Source organism: Mastomys coucha, unplaced genomic scaffold, assembly GCF_008632895.1.
Source record: "Mastomys coucha isolate ucsf_1 unplaced genomic scaffold, UCSF_Mcou_1 pScaffold10, whole genome shotgun sequence".
Taxonomy (NCBI): Eukaryota; Metazoa; Chordata; class Mammalia; order Rodentia; family Muridae; genus Mastomys; species Mastomys coucha.
In genome coordinates this window covers 4,729,223-4,751,177 of record NW_022196892.1, presented here as the reverse complement: position 1 = coordinate 4,751,177, position 21,955 = coordinate 4,729,223, and the positions used below count along the sequence as shown (strand labels likewise).

Sequence of the window (21,955 nt, the reverse complement as noted above, 5' to 3'; positions counted from 1 at the left end):
AAATGCCAACATTAGCTACATTATAAATAACTTGACTGCTAAAGCAGGGACAAGCCATGAATACAATCATAAGTAAAACATAACAAAGGCATTTAAACAGCCATCTAAAGTTGTTTCAGTTAGTTCAGAGACAATTGGAATGTTTTCAAGAGTTTTTATAAGAGGTAGCTTATGGAGCACATATAGTTAGAAATAAAAAGAATTATTTTATACATGTCATTATTATTATTATTATTATTATTATTATTATTATTATTATTATTATTATTAAGGGTCCCTCAGAAAGCCCATTTAGAGAAAGATTAGAATCTTTGTCGTGGCACTCTTGTCTATGTTCAGCCTATTTTATTAGGCTGAGCCCACGACTCCTGCATAGTAGGTAGTAGGAACCATTTCATAAAAACTGGATAGTCAGTCAAACAGATTTGTTTCTTCCAAAGCCACAGACTTCTTTTTCCCTTTTTTTCCAGATGAAGTTTTGATGAGACAGAAGTCAAGTTCTTTATAAGTGCACCAAGCTTACCTGGTTCTCAGAGAGGACTTGAGCCATGGGAACTTTATCTGTGCTTTGAGCACAGGCCAAGTTCCCAAGGCTCAAATCCCCCAGTCATGTCCCTTCAAATGCTGATCCCTACCTGCAGTGCACCAACACGGGACCCATGTCTGGCATCCGGGCTGCAGAGGACCTCCTCACAAAGGTCAGGACTGGGAGGGCATACTCAGGAACTCCCATGTCAGGCCACTGTGTGTAGTGATACTGGATCACCGTTCTCTCATTCTGACGACCTTTGGGGTTTCCCTTCTGGCCCTAGGAATGTGTAAAAAGGCACCTTGAACCCCTAGGGTTAGCAAAATGGTTAGCAAAATAGTACAAAAGTATCAGGAAACAACCTCGGATCTCATTCTTTAAACTATTGTTTGGGAGCTAAATTATTTCCTGTTTGGGATCACCTTACATGTTACACGGTGACATCCACATCTCTCAAAAGAGAAGAAGAAAATCATTCCAAAAATGAGCATTTAATACCACCAGGGTTTGAAGTCTCCCGCAAGGTCTCCCCATTCCTGACTTACTTTCCACCTGGGCGCTTTGCTTTCATCCCCATTTCTTATTTCTTCTCCACCACTCCCCTGGACCACCCCTGGCAGAGTTCCTTACTGTCTGCCATGCCATGCATTCCACAGGAAGGATGAGCTGAGCTGTGAAGTAAAGCCTGCAGCACTGGAGTCAGGGCCACCCCTCGTTCTCTGTCTCTCTCACACAAACTGTTTACATACTGGTTTCCATTCAGGAGACAGCTTTCTACAATTTCACTGACCCAACCTAGGCGTCGTCACACAGAACACCTACTTTGTTCTTTCACTCAAGCTACTATCAAAGAAGGGTAACTGGGCCTGTCTGAGTTGACTTGATGGACTCCTATGAACTTGGTGAATTTTAGAATTATTATTGATTAGCCAGAACCATCCAGAAGCTGAACATGACAAAACTCTTGGTGCTGCTGATTTAGAACAGTAAGGCTAGTCACAACTGTATGGAGGAAGGGCTTGTTAACCTGAGGGTAGAGGGGAGCCTTAGAGCTGAGTAAGTGTCGGGTCTCCTATAGCAAGGACGCCACCATTTGGCTACATAAAGACCAAACAGCCCTGCTTCCCATAGCTGCCAGACTCAAGGCTGTCATAAGTGTACTTTCTCACTGAGCTGCTATTTAGATCCCAAAATATTGCTGTGGTGAATCTTGTTGTGACAGGGGATTTCTTAGGGATGCGGGGGGAGGAGATGGTGGTTAAAAACTGAGATAACTTGAAAGCAGCATTTCTACACTGTGAGTCTCAGGACACTACTAGTTTATAAAATACAATGTTACGGTTAAGTCATGTGACAAAACACCATGGTCACATGTGTTCATGGTCCAGTTCATGTAGCAGCCACTTCCCATTCTTACTGAATAGCAGAATATGAGTTTAAATAACTGTCTTGTAGGGTAGAAGTCCTTGGGATGCTCTGGGAAACACAGCATTGAAACTATCAGAAGGCAAAATTCACAAATAGATGCCACTGTATGTGCTGTGTTCTCAACCTTAGATAACACTTACAAAGCCAGGTTCATGAAGAGGAAAGAAGCCAGTCAGGCCACCTAACTGGTCTCCCACACTTTGTCAATACCTTTCACAGGCTGCACACATATTAGGCAAAATGTTATGGGACTGGATACTTCAGTGGGCAGAGCCCTGGGTTCTATTCCTAGCACTGTATGAACCTGATATGGTAGTTCATGCCTGTAATCCAGTAATCAAGTGGTACAGATGAGCCAGGCAGTGGTAGCGCATGCATTTAATCCCAGCACTTGGGAGGCAGAGTCAGGCAGATTTCTGAGTTCGAGGCCAGCCTGGTCTACAGAATGAGTTCCAGAGCTACACAGAGAAACCCTGTCTCTAAAAACAACAACAACAAAAAGTGGTGCAGATGGGAAGACTAACTCAACAATCTTAGATATGCAGCCAGTTAGAGGCCAGTCTGCGCTCTATGAGACCCTATCTCAAAAAAAAAAAAGATAAAAAGGTAAAAGCTTGGTCTACTCTCAACTCCACCCAGTGCGCACACACCTTTTTCACTTTTGTATTTCTGACTGAAAACCGACGAACGGTGTAGCAGGCATGTACTTTTGTGCTCCTCAGTGTGACAATAATATTCCCGTACTCCTCAGTGTTCTCCGTCGGCCAATACTGATCACATTTTCTCTGCAAAGAGGGAAAAGGCAGCATTTCACACAACAGCATCAAGACACAGATATTATTGCTTTAAAAAAAGAACTAAAGACATGCATGGGCTGAAGCGCCTAAAGGCTGTGTGGCCTCTAAAGAAGTTCATGACTTAGGATAAAGTTTGCAAACATTACCTGAGAAATGAGCTAGTATTTATGATCACACACACACACACACACACACACACAGTGAGAGAGAGATAAGGGAGAGAGAGAGAGAGAGAGGAAAGAGAGAGAGAGAGAGAGAGAGAGAGAAAGAGAAAGAGAGAGAGAGAGAGAGAGGAGAGAGAGGAGAGAGAGAGAGGAGAGAGAGGAGAGAGAGGAAATAGAGAGAGAAAGAGAGAGAAAGAGAGAGAGAGAGAGAGAGAGAGAGAGAGAGAGAGAGGAGAGAGAGAGGAAAGAGAGAGAGAGAAAGAGAGAGAGAAAGAGAACACTAAGAAGGAACCCTACACAAAATCTGGCCAGAGTATGTTATAAAACAGATTTAAGTACCATTTGGGCTGCTTTTGCCAAAGTCTACTTGGGAATCTCTATGTTATACCTGAAGTCACTGCCGACAAAATGGGGATCCCATAGATAGTGAATCTGGGCAGCGGTCTTCAATCCAGCCTAAACCCGCACCGTCTCCACAAGGTGAAAATACAGCACATTCTGCCACACCCTTCACGATGGTCAGCGGGTTTGCCTTTCCTTTCCCCTCAGCTTCCTCCTTACACCACATTTCCCAGCATCCCCGTTTGTTGTTGTCTGTCTCCTGTTCTTGTGTGTTGTCACTCCTTTGAGTCTGTTTCTCACCTCAGGAATGAGAGTCCCTAAAAACCTCCACGCTAGAGGATGCATTCACTTGCTGTGCGCCCTAACACACGTCTGTGTTACCATATTTAATTTGCAGTCAGGACTCCACGGCTCTTTCAGAGAACACAAACATCCGTTTCTTCACACCTGGTCGGCTTCCTTCCCTACCCGCAGGTGCTTAGCTCACATTCATTCACAAAAAGCAGACAGTGAGGCAAGAGGCTCCTACCCTTCCTTTCTCTACAAGGTTGGTGATCATGATGATGATTCCTGTATTCTGTTCCCAAATCATCCTCCAGAAGTCTTCAAAGGTGGACTTTAAAGGTCCCTGGGTGGCAATATAGGCTTTCGCTTTGTTGTAACCCTTCAAAGATGACACAGCACAAAGTGAGATCAAAGTTTTAGCACAGCTGACCAGTTAATAATTCAAGTACCCTCCAGGCCGAACAGGCTGTGTTCTCAGTGACATTCCCATGTGGTGCTAAACTCCACCCAGCCACCTCCGCTGCAGCCTTCCATTTTCCAAAGCAGGTTTAAGAACGTTTCTGACTTACATCAACATAGTTGGCATTAATGTAGTCACTGTGCTTAGAGTCCTTTCCTGGTAAAGGTCTTAACTTCACCCTACTGTGATCATCTACAGAGAGGAAAAGACAAAAACAAAAACATGACTGAAAACAGTAGCAGCTGGTGGCATCCTTAACTCAAGGCCACCACACAGCTACTAAGACAGCTTCAATACCATCCCAACACTGCATGGCTGTTGCTACTCCAGACAGGGCCCAAGGAATACAAATTGTGGCTTTTACTAGTTTTTATAAAACTGCTAGAAATTCTGCAATCCTCTAAAATTTCATTTTCTATTTCAAAACCAGACTCAAAGGCTGTTGATTACCCAGACCTTCACTCACTGCTAGTACAAGAAAAGGGTGTAGGGGAGTGCAGGGGGAGAATAAGATCATAAACATGAATAAGAATGTATGAGGTTGAATGGGTAAAGGATGTTGGGAAGAGTTGAGGGAGGGAAACCATATGATCAAAATATACTGTATGAAAAAAAAGGTTTAAGTAATGTTTCTTATAAGGTGAATTTCTATGTTGCCCATGTCTGTAGGGTGAGTCCCTGCCCTGTAAGGGTGGATTCCGGCCACTTTCCCAGAACCAAATGATTAGAAAGAACCAGGGCTTTGTCTATATCATGATTCTGGCACCTTCAGGATCTGATTGTACTGGTTTACGTGGCAATGCTTTGGTATTCTTTGCTATATGAAGTCATGAACGAAGGGAGCAATGAACACGACAGACTATGCACAGAATAGGAGTGGCTACAAGACCCCAACTCTCTGAACCTGTGAAGCAGAGAGATACTTCCAGCTGGGTACGACAGTGGCATATCTAATGCCAGAACTCACAGGGGCAGAAACTGGCAGATCTTTGTGAGTTCAAAGCCAGCCTAGGCAACATAAAAAAGTTCTAAGCTGGACAGGATTACACAGAGGGGCTCTGCCTCAATGAACGAGATGATTCCTGATTAAATTATACAAATAATGCATTGATTTCTTTTTTGCCCCATTTTGCATGTACTTTCTGGTTGCTGTGTGGGAAGAATGGTGTCCGTGTGCCCTTGCTGAACTCATGGTAAGAAGGCATGTCTATGGACAAAAGCTCACATTCAAAGGATGATGACCTCTGATTGGGTCAGCCAACAAATACTGGCCATCCTCATCCACCCGAAGGCTAGAAGGGAAAGAAAAGACTTTTCTTATACCTTTTCAGCTCCTCTTTACCCACTCATATAGATGAAACCAATAGTCCTTACTCAAAAACAACTTGTCGTTCCTTTAGAAATCAGGACAAATAAAACGACCTCTATTCATATACAATATGATCTAATATGCAGAAGCTCAAAGGATTTCACAAGAATTATAGTTTAGAATGAATGGGTCTGATAGAGCTGTATGAACTATAGTCAATATATAAAAATCACTTGTACTTCTTTACACGGAACATTTTTATTTGTAACAAGCATCGGAAGGAATGAAGTGAGGGTGGGTGGAGAGATGGCGTAGTGGCCGAGAGCACTTTCTGCTCTTGCAGAGGACTGTGGTTCCATTCCAAGTACCCACAAGGCTGCTCACACCTGTCTGTGACTTCAGTTCCAAGAGGATCTGATGCCCTCTTGTGGTCCCTGTGGGCACTGCATCTACATGGTACACAGACATCCAAGTAGGCAAAATGCCCATGCTCATAAATAAATCTCAGAAAACAAACAATAAATCAGGAATATTTTCCCCAAAGGAAGCAAAAGCTTATACAATGCAAGTTTAAACCACAGTTGAAAGAAACAAGACCTAAGTAGAAACTTTACACCCCAAAGACAGTATTAAAATGGCAGTGGTTCTGGATATAATCTTGCATTCACGTACAATCCTTGTGGAAACCCTGGCTCAGTATTTTGTAGTAAGAGTCTAGTTGGTGCTAAAATTCATATGGAAATGTAAAGGGCTAAAACAGCATGAACAGGAGAATCTTAGTTTCTAATTTCAAACTTTGCCACAAAGCTGCCAATAATTACAGCAGTGTGGTGCTGGCAAGAGAACCCACACAGACATCAGAAATAGAATCCAGGATCAGGAGTAACTCATTACCTTACAGTAAGATGACTGTCAATAAAAGTGCTAAGCCAATTCAATGGGGGTGAACTCTCTAAATCTTAAGCCACAGTAAGTAGATACAGAACACACAGACAAATTAATCCAAATGGAACAGAGACCTAAACAAGAATGCTAAACCCACAAAACTCTAAACACAAAAACACAAGAGTAAACTTGGTATGGTCTTCCTTTCTAAGGTATGATCTTAAAAACAGCATCAACAATACAAAAACACGTGAGGTTGGATGTTGACAGACTTCTGAAGAGATCTTTTAGAGGGCGCCATTAAGAAATGGCAAAGAATGGGCAGAACGTAGGGAACCCCACAATATATAAAGTTCAATGGTAAAAAGATAAAATTCAGCTAAGAAAATGTGGAAGAGTAAAAGATGAGACCAGACTTTTTCCGAAGAAGATGTACAGATGGTCACTGAGCATGTAGGAAAGTACTGCGTTCTCCTGACCATTCAGGTAATCGCTAGGGACATGCATCCACTGGCTCCCTCTTCATCCCATCACAGGGGCAGAAAACGTCCCCACATTGCATATATCTAGTGATAAAGTAGCTTCCGGTTGTCAGCCTTTCTCAGCGCTCTGGTTCTGTCTGGCTTTTGATGCAGCGTGAAGACTTAATTTTTCTCACAGTAGAAGATAATCTAAAGGTTATTACTCACATGCTAAAATGTTGATGTATCTGTTTTTGTGCTTGTTATCTGGATGATTGGAATGTTCTGCAGTGATGTTCATATCCGCTGTACAGCGCTGGACTTCCTGATGAAGAAAAGCAAGGTTTTAGACATGGCAGTGCCACTGTGCATCATGCAACATGCCATCAGCATAGGCTACCTTCATGATAGTAGTTCTCTAAGATCACACTGTCACACTGTGCCAGGGGAACTAGAGTGTATCTTAGTGCGCACATTAATCCATCTGTGGAAATGAACAGACCTAGAGCATCGCCAGTCATCTAAGGTACAGCACATTACGCAGAGGACAAATTTAATATTGCCATTTTACAGTGATCCAGAGATTTATCACGCAATCCTATAAAACAGAATGCCCATTATACTGGAAATAACTTCATATATGCATGCCTCCTGTGTATCTTGGGTACATCAGAAGGTCGTCACAAGACTGGCCTACCCTGTCTAGGTCTGTCTAAGTCTATTTTCTGGCACTGGTATTATGGTGAGACCATGTAGCAGTTCTCATTATCTGACACCATCTTATGTGATATGACCCCTCCCCTCCTTACACACACGTAAGTACAGATATAACTATACAGAGCAAGAGGTGAAGGGTCTACTCAGCCCCTAAAGGGCCATTGTTTCCTCTAACTCAATCAGATCTGAGCATTGCTATAACCATAGCAGGCATGGGGAGAATATGAATTTGGCTTCATTCTGTATTAATTTATCATTCATCCACTTTTGACCTGGTATTTAGGTGGTAAAACACAATATCTCCTTTAGAGTCTGAGATACAAAAGAATCTCTCTTTAAATAAATCATAGTCTATAAGGAAAAAAAAAAAAAAAAGACTGTTAGCCAAATGTGATCAACAGAGAAGAGGCCTGAGGAAAAAATATGGGAATAAAAATAGAGGAACCAAGGGAGGCTTAAAATAGGACATGGCAATTCACTGGAGTCTTACAGGATGCACGGGAACTTCCAAGAAGGACAATACACCAGGATTTGCAATGTGCTTGTAGGCTGCCTGGCCTCATTTCACAGACAGAACTCCACAAGCTAAAAAGTCTGTTTGAAATAACAGTCATGTTTAGCCCAACTAATTCTCTTGACTGGCTCAGATACAGTTGGCTTTGATTAACTGTTTGTGAACTCTAGCTTTCGTCAACTGAACTTTCATTAGAAACACAGTGGTGTCAGTAGTAAGACTGCTCCATTACCTTAGTCCCGGATATAAAAATCTGCTGGCCCAACATGAAGTGGCTGAAAAGCTAAATTCTTGTGCCCTGAATGCGTCCAACACAAAGAGATACAGAGCTAACCAACAAGGAAGTCATTAGCAGTTCGTAGCTGCTGCTAAGACCAGGAACAATGTCACGAGATCTCCAGGGGAATGGGTTATACATGGCAGATGATTTAGTTCCACAAAGTAGCTCCGGACAGCATCTATGCAGTTAACAGCATGATGAATACCGATTGTCTTCGAGAACCACAAAGTACTTCCTAGGGAGGAGCCCCTTGTCTACAAAGAGCATCTCTGAGGTAAAATAACAAGGTGTAAAGGGTTGGGATCTTTTCAAGGGAGCCATATTATTGAGTATCCAATACCCAGAAGCCTAGGTTCAGTTTTTCATAACTGTAGATCTTCCCAGTTGTCCCTGAAGAAAAGACCCATAAGGCATCAACATGATCCATCTTTTTGGGAGTGTTTAGTGATTCCCACCTGTTTTCTACCCCTACTAAGTGTGATAAATTCTGCTATCTTCTGTTCTATTCTAGTTTATGACTCAGTTTTGTAAACAGGTTTAAAGGGCTACAGGGTTGCCTTTGGCTCTTTTCTCAAAAATGAAAATTAAAAAAAAGGATATGTCCCAGATCATGAGTCTACTATCTCAACATTGGCCAAAACACAGCAATGATAATTATACTTGGGGAGACTGGGACTTGCTTTCTGGAATTACTTTAAAAGCTTGAGGGCAGTTTAAGGCAAAACATTTCACAAAGGGGTTTGCATCCTGAATAGTATCAGTGCACTCTGTACACAAACCCCAGAGACACGTTAACAACCTATTGCTGCTGGGTGAAAGCCATCCTTTTTGGCAGGTACCCTTTAAGGCTGAGATGGTCAGATATTTCATACTGAGATCTTACCCTTGAGTTCTTTAGTTTGAGATTCACTGTCTATTGATTTTTTCTTCTCTCCCCTGTTCTATGGATCTGACTACCCTAGCCATGGTCAGAGCTGGTCCTCTGTTACAATAGACTGCAATTGACTAGGGCTGCATTTGTAAAGCACATTTAAGGCAGCCAATCAAATCTTTTTTGTCTTTTTAAAACCCCTGGTCTGAGGTATTGTCTCTATTGCATGATTTCAATTATGTGAATGACATAAAGCAAAGAATCGTAAGTAATCCTAGGTCTGGTTTTTTTTATTAGAACCCGTGTGTTTGGTTAAGGCCTTCCAATTTTGTTTTATGGATATTAATGTCACCTGTGAGTCCTTGCTGATTGAGTGTGGCCTGGCTGATTCAGATGCTGATAATAGCATGTGATCCTCTCTACCAGAACTGGCATCTCAAAGTTAGTATGACTTTAATAGGTGCTCCATCCTTTTAAAGTGACCCTAGCCAGTGGTGTGTGCACAGGAAACTTACCTATTTAGCACTTTGATGGGAATTTTAAGATTAAGCTTGTTTTGTATTTTATTGTCTATATAACAAATCTAGAATTCTAAAAGTGGATATTCTGAATATTGACAGATATGCACCCACAAGGGAGGGCCAAGAGAAAACAGTGGGCTTGAAAGGAAAAACTGAAGTTAATAATAATATGTGAAAATACTATCATTTGCTATTGGCAGAATCCTTGGGAGATGGACTGGGCTGAATCTCCTCGGAGTTGTTGGGGAGAGTCCATCTAGAGGGCATGGGAAGGCCTGCCAGCCTGCCTTTCTGTGGCACCATCCAAACAAATACTACCTACACATCCTTCAGATAGCCCAACAAAGAACTCCAGAAGAAAATCCTATGGACCTGGTGTGTTAAGGGGACTAACCTACAGACAGTGCAATGCTTTATTAGGTCATGACTAGTCCAGAGCTGCTACAATCTAACCGAGAGCTGGTCCTCAACAGAGGTTTGCTAAGCTGTGCCGTCACCATCTTGTCCTTGGCCATTAAACCTGACTTTCAATGCAGGAACCTGTAGAATTCCTTTGACACTCTTTCAGGTTCTTAACTTCTACCAGCTCCTGTTCTCATCTTAGCCTTAAACCTGTGCTCTTCAGAAAGGTGGCATGTTTCTCCATGGGCCTTTACCACCATTCATCTCTCTACCCCTCACTGTCCAAACCCATGATCTTTGCTCCCAGTCCCTTCCTATCATTCCACAGCTGGTCTGTACAATAAAAGTCTTTTCAGGCACAGGGTCATAACGTTTAATAAAATTGCCCAACCCCTTTTACAAAAAGCTTTACTTAAACAGTTAGTTTTCTTGATAAGGATTTAAAACACATTTCTTAGCAAGGTGGTAGTGACACACACCTTTAATCCTAGCACTAGGGAGGCAGAGGTAGGTGGATCTCTGAGTTTGAGGCCAGCCTGTTCTGTGCAGTGAATTCCAGGAGAGCCAGGGCTACACAAAAAACAAACAAACAAACAAACCCCTGTCTTGAGAAATCAAACCAAACTAAACAAACAAACAAACACGCTTCTTTAACATTCAAGACCAAATACACAGTCTCTCGAATGTTCAGAAGCTCCTCCAGCGTTAGGTTCTGCCACCCCTCAGTCTTTGTGGAGTATGACATCTCTTTCCTGGGACTTTCCTGTTCCATATCAGCAGCAGTCACTGAAGTCTCCATTCGTGACATGAAACAATGGGGCCGCTAGTCCCTCAGAGCATGGGCTCAGGTGGACAAGCTTTATGTTCTTGATTTAAGATGAACAACTGGTCCACATTTAGCTCAGCAGTTAATTGGAGCACAGCCCATCCCCCAAAGGACTGTGGCGAGGGCCATGGCCCTCTTGGCCTCATCTCCATGTCCAGCCTTTAAACTTCTGATCCCTCTAGCCCCTATGTATTAGCCAGCACTGTACTTCAAGAAGCCTTCTGCTATATGATTGTGGGGGCAAGGAAAGAGGTTTCTGATATTAAAACAAAAACAAAAACAAAATCAAAATCACGCCACTCTGGGAAAGCCACTCTCCAGAAAGCCTAGTGAACAAGACACACTATGATTTTTCACAGGCTAGAGAATCTTTGAGAGATGTAATGTCCCCATCTTTGGACACTTTTCATAATTTATCTGGCAAAGATGAAATGTTGGTTTTCATCTTCACCTCTAGACAGACTCAAAATTACTCAAGAGCACTGTTCCCAACCCCACCCACACCCCCAGCAACAGCATCCTTAAAATATGACAGTTACTCACTCCATTTTTTTTTTTAATCCCAAAATTCAAAAACCAGATGAGGCAACTTGAACCGGCACTGAAATAGCCAGTCAAAACTCACAGGAACTCTCCAGACTTAACTGGAGAGGCTCCGGAAGTGCTAGAGCGGATTTGTTTTAGCCCATTTCCTTTTCATTTCTCTCTGGTCTGCTCCCAGCACCACCAAATGGAACTGTTTCAATCCATCTCTGGACCTTGCACACAGACAAGGCCTAGTTGATACTCACTTACCGTACCTCGCCTCACTAACGCTGACAACTGGGGGCTTCTGTTCAGATGCTGAATAGGCTTTCTGTAGGCCACATTTGGGGCTAAAAAGGTTGTGTAACAGAAAGATCATGGACTCTTTAACTACACATGTGAGAGAGGCCCCCAAACACCGCCATCCTTACCTGTCCATGTAGGAGAGGCACCCAAACACCTCCGTCTTATTTTATTTTTTGCCAAGGCACAGATACATGGCAGTCAAGGACACTGTTGTTTATTTTTCTTGCCTCCAGCACATTACAGGATACTACTTTCATGAATCTGGAAGCTACTTGGATTCACCACTGGGCTTGGAGTTTGACAGCAACATTCTCAACCCCCTGCTGCTATCATTTCAAAATCTGGCCACCTAATATCTTGGTTTTCGAATGGATAAATTTTTTTTCAACTTTACAGTGAGGTCATTGAGAAATGAGATCAAAGAAATGAGTGGCGTAACACACTGTGCTAAGCAAGCGCTGGCTGGCCGTGGTTGTTCCTCACGGTGGATGGAAATCTGCTGATGAGCTTATACTCTCTGACCATAATAGTGGGTTCATTTTAATTACTTATTTATTCTTCCTATTACACAAAATCTCTTTTGTGGCCCTTCCTTTCACGGTCCGTTACTACTTCTGTTTATAAAATAGCCGTATTCTCACATGGTATGTTACTACCTTTCTCTTTTAGCAGGGTTACTAAAATAGAAAATGCTTTTGTTTAAAAATCCTCCAAAGCTTTGGTAAATTTTAAAGGTCACAGTGTATTGGGTCTCATCATTTTCCACTCTTTGTCACCGCTTTACTAGTTTTTCCAGAAGAACTCTTCTGTTTGAAGTAACTCAGCTTTCAATTTCCCCAGGTGGAGTCAGGAGATTCTAATGGAAGTATAGTGGCTGCTTCTGCTTAGCTTCCCCAGCCAACATGTATTAACTACCAGCTCTGTTACTGATAATAGGTGGTTAAACAGTTAACCCACAGTATTAATATTTCTAGTATAGAAAGAGGGCACAAATAAATGCCCAGGATTTGTTCCCAGGCATGATTTTGATACAGCAAAGCCCATCTTTAAGTCAGATCAAGTATACAGAGGTGTAGCTGATTATTTTGAATAATTAAATGGTGTCAAAACCAGCTGTGATGAATAGCACTGGGGTCTCAAATCATAAATAATTGAGAAACCAGAGTTGCATTTGATCATCCTGATCAAATTCTGTTCTCTAGAGGATAAATGTTTGCCCTGAATACCATCAACATTGTTAAATGCCTCAATATTGTTGCTCAGTCATCCAGCCAACAGCCAATTGAACTAAATCACTTTAACAGCACACACATTTGCTGTCCTCATGAATACAAAGTGTTTGACTTAAGCCATGTTCTTTGTCATAGAACAGGCACCTTTTGAGGTCAGCATACAATAGCAGCATTAAGTACTTGACAAGCATTTGTTCATTCCACAAAAGCCAAGTTCTTTCTCTCTACCACCATTGCTATCACTGTTTCCAATACAAACCTAAACCCAAACCAAACAAACCAAACAACAAAACAAAACAAAAACAGCACAAAACTAACTACAAAAGAACCTCAGAGAAAAACTTAATTTAACCTGGTATGTCAATATAATTGCCTTTCTGATGGCCCTTGGGGATTCCAAATTTGCATAGAGACAGGGGCTCTGGTCCCATTTTTCTCATTGTTCATGCAAGATAATTGCACCTCAGAGCTGTATGTATCCTGCATGGTCCCCAAGTGCTGACTTCCTATTCCTTTATTTGAGCCCCATATCCAATTGTGCGAGAAGAGGAGGGGTGAGAAAGGATCTTTACCATCATTTCCATGACACTTTAGAAATGGAAAGAGAAACCCACTCACCCCTACAGCTAGAAGACAGCTGAGCTGCCATGAAAGCCTGCCCTGCTCCACGCGGGCCCTGCTGCCAGGGATGCGCTTCAGTGAAGAAAAGGGCAGTCTGTTTAATAGCTCCTCATTGACACCCTGTCACTGCTGAACTGGCACGGGACCCAGAGCTGGCAGCGAGGGACCCGCCATCTCTCTACCTTGTTTCCTACACACCAGCTCTTAAAATCAGAAGGCTGTGTTAACCCACATCGCCTCTCCAAGGATTAATACTCACGAAAACAACAACAGTCAATTAATAATTAATCCAGCACTTTCTAGATGTTTATTTTTTTACCCTAACAACTTTATAATGTGGGTGACATTAGCACTATTTTTAAGGATGAGGAAACTGGAGATCAGAGATGAAGTAATTGGCCCAAGAACTTAGGAAGCTCACTTCTGGCAGAGCCAGCACGTTCTCTGATGCCAAACCTCCTGTCTCTATGATACCATGTACATCCCAGAAATGACATGGAATCAGGGAACTTGGCAGTATGACTGTGCTCCTCCTTAGATTTAAGAACCAGAGACCCCATCCTCACTGACCATCCTCCCCTCAACCAGTACACCTGGTCCTCCACAGACGTGCACATGCAGAACACTCGAAGCCAACTCACTCTCCCACATCTTCTTGGGGAAGTGTTTACAAGAACATCAGTTAAAAAGAGAAAGACATCTCCAGTTGGCAGAGTTATTGTCCTGAGAGGCTTAGAATAAATGCAGTTCACACTTTCAAAAAATTCTTATGAGATAAAAATAAACTTTCTAGAAATTAGTTTTCAGTTTTGAGACATACCTCAAAATCTTCCGAGAACCCATGCTGGCTATTGGAATAGAGTTCACCGATGTGTTTACCAAACTGCTTGACAGGAATGGCTTCCATGTCATCTGGAGAAATGGAATAATACTCAGGGTCACACAGAATACATTCATGAAACAAACGAATGGCATTTAGAAAGCAAATATGATTTATATAATTGGCCGAAAAATGATAAAATTGTATCAAGTGAAAGAAGTTTCTGAGTAAAAGTCTCAGACTTCATTTTACACCAAGGTCTAGTTAGGACCCCAAATTGCTTACCAGCAGGCTAAATAAGGCAATTCAAAACCAGACATATACCTCTTATTTTGAAGACAATTTATCTAGTTAATACATCATACTCCTAGCTAAAATTCTTGTTTTTCCAAGGGCACCCATTTGCCAAGAAGCTTTGCTAATTCGTGTGTTTTAAAATTTTCAATTATTATTCAATGGCCGGGGCTTGAGCACACAGCACCTATGTCTACTCAGTCTCTGAAGTCTATGTGATCTTTTTCCCTCGGACAGATGCCTTTGTAACAGCTGTACAAAACCATCTATCTTTAAGTGTTCAGAATTTTAGTTCAAGGCAGCTGTGCCTATACGATGCCAAATAATCAATTTGATAGAATTAACTGGATTTGGGGGGGGGTGATGACAGCCTAGGTGTAGATTCTGGAATACTCCACACACCCCAGTTTATTTCGTCACTTTGAAAGGAATCTAATGCATGTTTTAGGTTTATTTACAGAGAGCCAGTCTGATCCCTGCTAAATGGCCACACCCACCCCCTCACTGCCACTTGGGACTCCTCCTCCCTCAGCCCTCCCCCACAAATATTTCCTTTAAAAAAATACTCCGCTGAATTTGAGATAAACAACAGACATGACATTTACTTTATTCAGAGTGAAAGATCTTTGGCAAACGCACAAACATCTAAACTGCCGCAGATGCTTTTCTTAGCAAAGGGTATGAAGATCTGTATGTGTAAACGAGGTCCTACTTTGGCAAGAATTTTATAGATGCAGGCCTGACAATCTGATTTCTCTTCATCTGGTGACAGTTAACATTGACTCTGTCATTCTTTCTCCACTTCCTTTTGAGAGAGCAATGCTCTAGGGTGGCTTTTTGCATCTATTGACATTTTCAAACTTGAATCATTCTTCAGTGGAAAATAGCAACTCTTATACTTTGTTTAAGAAAGGTGATTTATATGTCCATAATCTAAGTCACTCAGCATTGAAACATTATTTAAACAAAATTGCTGGTACTCCGAAAACACAGATTCTCTCCGTGTGAACAATTAAAGCCCTAATTGCTTTAATAGCAAACTTTATGAAAAAAATTGCCAAGTTATTTACAAATATTTCAGGATTGAATATGTTCATGAATATGCAATCACTCTGTACGCCCAAGACATCTATAGCTTCCATGATCTACCCAGCATTAGCAAACTATGAAGAGCCAAAATGTTTGCCCAGAATATTTAGCAGAATGCTATTCAAGAAAAGTTTCCAAAATTATCTGATCACTTAAGATGTTTAGAAGTAAGTGAATTTTATAACAAGAGTCATATGGCAATGACGGGTCCTCAGGCTGACTGAAAAAAGGATTAATATGCACAAAGTTGGGGAAATCTCAAAAATCTAAGTGTCCAGGGAAAAACACATCTTTGGACTTTCTAGCAGTTCTCAAGGGCAGAGTAGCACAGTTAGTAATTGGGTGACACCAATATGTTATTCTATGATCACTGCTTGGAATTTCTAAGTCCCAGAAATTTATGGCACTGGGATGAAGAACATGGAGCTTGTTTCAAAATGGGAAAAAAATGTTTGTTACATTCAGATATTTTATGGGTAACATAAAAGGTTTTCAAGACATCAAAATGTGAAGGTAAAAAACGATAGTGTTTGAAGGACACAGCCCATGGCAAGTCCTGGAAAGAAATGCTTTCAAGTTCATAGTAAACTCTTTTTCTTCTAGAGTGTGATCAACTGCAAAAATCAAACTGCTTGTTAACCCATGATGATATGCAGTAAACCTAAGTAGCACTCAGTATGGTCACCATGGAAACATATGATGCACTATATCTTTCGCTTGCATTTTTATCCAAGGAAACTAAGCCATACCAAATCCATACCCTCTGGATTCCTGGGTACCATCAAAACCATCATTCGAGCACTACATGGGCAGATGTGCCCACAGAGGCATGCTAAACAGAGGCATGCTACATAGACTACTGCCAATTGCTCAGATAACACATCACTTGTCCTTCACTCAGGATAAACACTACAGGGGTCATATATCTTTTCTGTCTTAAGATAAACTTAACATAGCAATTAATGAGAAGCTCTGGACAAGTATTTCTTGGATAATTTTTCTAGTAAGTTTTCTCAACAATTTTGAACAATTACCCTCTTGAGCTCCTGCCTACAATTTTCCTACAATTTTGAACAGTGCCACAGGTCTGGTCTGCTCACTTTTGACCTGAAGAGATCCCACTTGGCATAGGAAAATGTCCATCTACAAGATGCTATTTCTTCCTAAACAAGTTCAATTACAGATAATAGTTAATAGTTCAATTACAGATAATATAAAATAATACTAATTAATGACCATTGCTTTGCATACACCCACTATGTATTGAAATGTGCCCTTGTATAGGTAATGCATGCCTCTTCCTCTTACAAGAAAACAATTTCCTAAAGATGAACTGAAGGATGGATGGTGTTCTGGTTTGGTGTCCCATTGCTGTGATGACACATTCTGGCTAAAGGTATCTTGGAGAGAAAAGGTAGGAAGCCAAGGCAAGAGCTCAAGAAGGAACCCAGAGCAGACAGCATAAAGAAGCACTGCTTACTAGCTTGCTCCAGGTTTTCTTATACTGCCCAGGCCCACATGCTTAGTGGATGGTGTCATCTACAATGGGCTGAGGCCTCTTACATCAATTGGCAATCAAGAAAATGCTTCACAGATGTGCCCATAGGCTAATCATGTGAAGGCAATTCCTTTTCCAGGGTGTCTCAAGGTGACAAACAATATTAGCCATTACAGATGGGTATGGCACAGAAAGTTGGGTGTTGTTCTGTAAGAGTGTGTCCCAACTCAGGGAAAGCCTGCAGGGAAAGCTATATAAATCACTGACCAGGCACCTGGGATCAGCCCAGATATTATGAAGATGGTCCCTGTTCATGGGCAACATTTGTGTCAGAACTCAAATCCACATAAGAAAGTGAGGGGGGAATGCCAGGATGGAATCTGCATATTGAACACTACTGTTGCCATGAACATGTTGGGTGTGATCGGGAAACCACTGATGGATGTAATAGTTGCAGAAGCATTAAGAAAATGGGTAGGCTAGAACTGAAGGTATGGTCTGTGTAGACGCCAGACTTAGAAGTCAACTACTAGGATAGACAGGAAAACAGTATAAAGATGGAGTTGGTATAATTCGAAGAGAGACATCATTAAGACTGTCCTGGTTGCCAAAGCCTATGACGCCACTTTGAATGCACTTTGCTTTACAAGATCAAGGTATGGGGAACAGAAATATCTTTGCGATACACATAAGGACACTTGAAGCCACTTATCTAAAGTGAATGGCTCAGCTGAGCTTTGGCCAAGTCAGAGCCTGGGCTGCTATGTCCTGTCTTCATTTTTAAAGGTAGAAGAGGTTAAAGGAAGAACATGTCACTGAGCAGAATACCTCAGTTACACTGATAAGTAACAGTCACTCTGTGCCAGGATTCTCATTTGCAGAATTTTCTGCTATAGAAGATCTGTTAGGTGAAAAGGAGGCCACCTCGTGTTATCACTAAAGCCTTTGATTATAAAAATAAAAATGTTTGATATAATCAGCTGAGAATCAGAATCTGAAGTGTGAACTTCTGTTATCAAATATGACCATTCATTCTTAGCTCCAAAGGTTTAGCTCTATGTGATGAGAATTACACCATGAAAACGGCAGTCCTTTCATGGGGGCTAATCCACAAGAAAACCTCCTCTTAGCCTCTGACTTGTAGGTGCCAACAGCAGGGCATTTAGGATGAAGGAAGAAAGAAACCTTTGCCCAGAAGAAGGCATCAAAGCTCAGATACTGGTGAGCTCACATGCCATTGCTAGGAGTAAGGACCAATGCATCTGAACAGAAAGAAAATTTCCTGCACAGATCCACAGTAAGTCCCTGCATCTTTAGAACGATAAGTGGTAAATCACCAATTCCTTAGGCTTCTCCAATCTACTCTACCCATGCTAGATTTAATGTCGCTCTTAAAGAAAATATGGTAAAAAGAGAAAAAGTTAACTTTCCTGCTGTCATCTGTGATTTGACACCAGAGAGGAAAAAAGTCAATAGCAAAGGCTAGCCCCAGCTGTAGCACCTTACCCAGCCATCAGGAGAATCATGTTCTTTTTATCAGCCCCGTCTAATCAACAGCTTCTATTGATCAGGCATGATCAGACATACAGCTCAATAGCATGAGCAGAAAAGCCAGAGCCATGTTGCCTGGCATATGGCTGCCTCTCTGGGATCCCCTTCTCATATCTGGGGGAAGTGGCAGCAATGACAATGCCTAGTTCACTGAGTGCTATCAGAAATATTAAGTGAGGACTTGAATAACTGTGGGTTGTCATTAGGTACTACCTGCTCTCTCTGTACCATATAGCCCAGGGGAGAAATGAAGAGAAATGTAGAGAAATGAAGGCACTTGCCCAGTGTCCATCAGCCCTCTGCTGGGACCAGGCTGTTTCCAGAGCCAGGTTCTTTCTTAGTACAGATCGGACTAGTTTGAATGGATTTTTCCCACAACAAAAGAATCAAAATGATATGCCTGCTTCACTGCCTGAAAAGCTTACATTGGATCACTGGTCACCTTGCTGATGCCAAGAGGCTAACTGCTGAGCTCAATGGATAAAGATCTATTCACGAAAATATCCCTCTTGCTGACTTGGGAAGTGGCCGGGCATGTATATAAATACATAGCATTAACATTTCAGATGTCCTTAGGTCACCCACTCTTTTAATAAAAATTCTTGTGCAAGGTTCACATAACCCTCAGCAAATTTCTAAACTTTACCCCCAAATTCCAGTTGACTCCGCCTATGGGCAGGGAGAAGATACACAACTCAAGTACAGGACTCCACTTACATTGCTGCTGCTCAAACGCTTCCACAGTCTCCCCCCTGAGACAGGACCTGGTCCTGATAAGCACATCTCTAGTGGACAGACCTCAATCCCAAGAGTCTAGTTCCATGCTGACTGTCTGTCTATGTTTATGGCCTCCATGTTTAATCCATGTCAGTTTAGGAAGATAAACACAAAAGAAAAGAACGCTATCAAGATTGTAGTTCTCAAGTTAGAGTGTAATAAATAGAGTTTTGTCTCAATCAAACTTGGGATGTAGGGAGTGTTTCGAGATGAGAGCATTTGATTTCCTGACATAAAAGAAATCTTTTGACACAATGAAGTAAATGGAGAAAGGGGTTCATTATAGTCAAAAGATCAACGAATCTCCTTTGGAGATAATCTTTGTATAAATAAAATACGCCAACAAGGTTGATTTAATCCCAAGTGTTTTAAGCAGCATGTATAAACCCTTGTATCCACTGGCACCCAGCTGAAGCTAGTGACCTTCAAATAAGTAGGCTGTATGTTAACTGCTGGGAAGGTGAGGGTCATACCTGGTTTCCTAGGCTAAGGGTAGCCCCCACATTTTTTTTATGTTTTCTAATTTCTGGAGAAATTATTTTTAAGGACATTTGGTTTTGACATGTCACACAGCTCTATATATCTCCCAGTGTTTTCTTTTAGCAGGTTAGTTATAAGAACTAACTTCTAGTTTTAAAAAGTGTATCTACAAAAGAAGTCTAAAACAATGATAAACCATAGTAAATACAATCTTGTTATAATATACACTGCTAATGCTTCACTAATAACTAATGAAAATTTTATTCACATTTGTTGTTTCAAAAGAATAGCATCTGGCAAGGAGCACAGTTCATTGGCAGAATGTTTGCCTAGGAGATCCCTGGCATTTTACATACATATGCATACATACACATGCATATTCACATATACACATATGTACATATGTACATAAATGTGTACATACATACATACACACATTCATACAAACATTCACACACATATACATACATGCATCCATACATACATGTATACATACATACATACATACATACATACAAAGAGACCTTCCACATGTTTTAATATTTGGTTACTTTTAATTATCACCATTGTGTGTTGCTGAGACTGAACCACGGGCTTCAGGAATGTGGGTAAGCATTCTACCCAAGAGTAACATGCCCCAAGTTAGTCTTGCTGTGGAGTTTTGGGAGGGCATGCCTTGCTGTGTAGTACAGGCTAGCCTTAAACTCATGAGCCTCTTCCTCTGGATCTTGATTGATGGGCTTCCAGGAATGTTCTAGCATATCTAGTAGCTGGACTTTTAAAAGTACAATATGTATTGCTGTTAATAATAACATGGTCCTAGCAGGCTTCTTTCAAAACTTGTTTCAAAAACTTAATAGATCTGAAAGACAGAACTCTGTCTCTACATTAATATCTTGTAAGATACAAAGTCTATGACTGCTGGGTGCCACATTCCACCAGGCTTTATACTCCCATCATAACAAGAAACTGGAAACCACGGAACATTTGGTTTTGAAAACTCAAGAGTAACAAATTGGAGTGAACGCCTTTCCATACTGCTGGGGCTTTCACACTTTAACTTGGCCCTCACCACAGACCCCATACACCACACACACACACACACACACACACACACACACACACACACACACGTACATACACATCACACACACACACACTCACACATACAGCACACACACATGCACACACATCACACATACAAGCACACACACATTATACACAGACTCACACATACAGCACACATACCTCACACATATACACACACATCACACACATACACACATGCACACACATCACACACACAAGCACAGACACACATACAGCACATACACATCACACACACAGACACACATGCACACACACACATACAGCATACAACACACATGCACACAGCTCACACACACACATACATACAGCACACATACATCACATATACATACACATTATGCACAGACACACATGCACACATTCACAAACATACAGCACACACACATCACACACAGACACACATGCACACACACACACATACAGCATACAACATCACACACACATGCACACACATCACACACAAGCACACACAGACACACATCACACACAAGCACACACTCACATACACAGCACACACACATCACACACAAGCACACACTCACATACATATAGCACACAGATCACGCACACACATCACACACAAGCACACACTCACATACATATAGCACACACAGATCACGCACACACATCACACACAAGCACACACACACATATATACTCACACGTACACATATAGCACACAGACACACAAGCATACACACATATACACTCACACATACACATATATCACACACACATGCACACACACATACACAGACACACATGCATACACATCACACACATCACACACACATACAGCACACAGACACACAAACATCACACACAAGCATACACACACATAAACTCACACATTCACATACA

The 21,955-nt window shown here is 41.5% G+C and overlaps 1 protein-coding gene across 3 annotated transcripts in view; it reads right to left on the bottom strand.

The window, feature by feature from the left end:
* Ptprg (protein tyrosine phosphatase receptor type G) overlaps window positions 1-21,955 on the bottom strand; it is a 680,661-nt gene that overhangs the window by 21,249 nt on the left and 637,457 nt on the right. For all 3 annotated transcript variants that reach the window (XM_031344861.1, XM_031344870.1, XM_031344878.1), the window contains 6 exons: window positions 14,296-14,387; window positions 6,889-6,985; window positions 4,115-4,197; window positions 3,790-3,924; window positions 2,608-2,742; window positions 636-808 (listed from right to left, as the gene is read on the bottom strand). In XM_031344861.1, coding sequence (XP_031200721.1) covers window positions 636-808; window positions 2,608-2,742; window positions 3,790-3,924; window positions 4,115-4,197; window positions 6,889-6,985; window positions 14,296-14,387 — 715 coding nt within the window. The remainder of the gene's footprint in view (window positions 1-635; window positions 809-2,607; window positions 2,743-3,789; window positions 3,925-4,114; window positions 4,198-6,888; window positions 6,986-14,295; window positions 14,388-21,955) is intronic.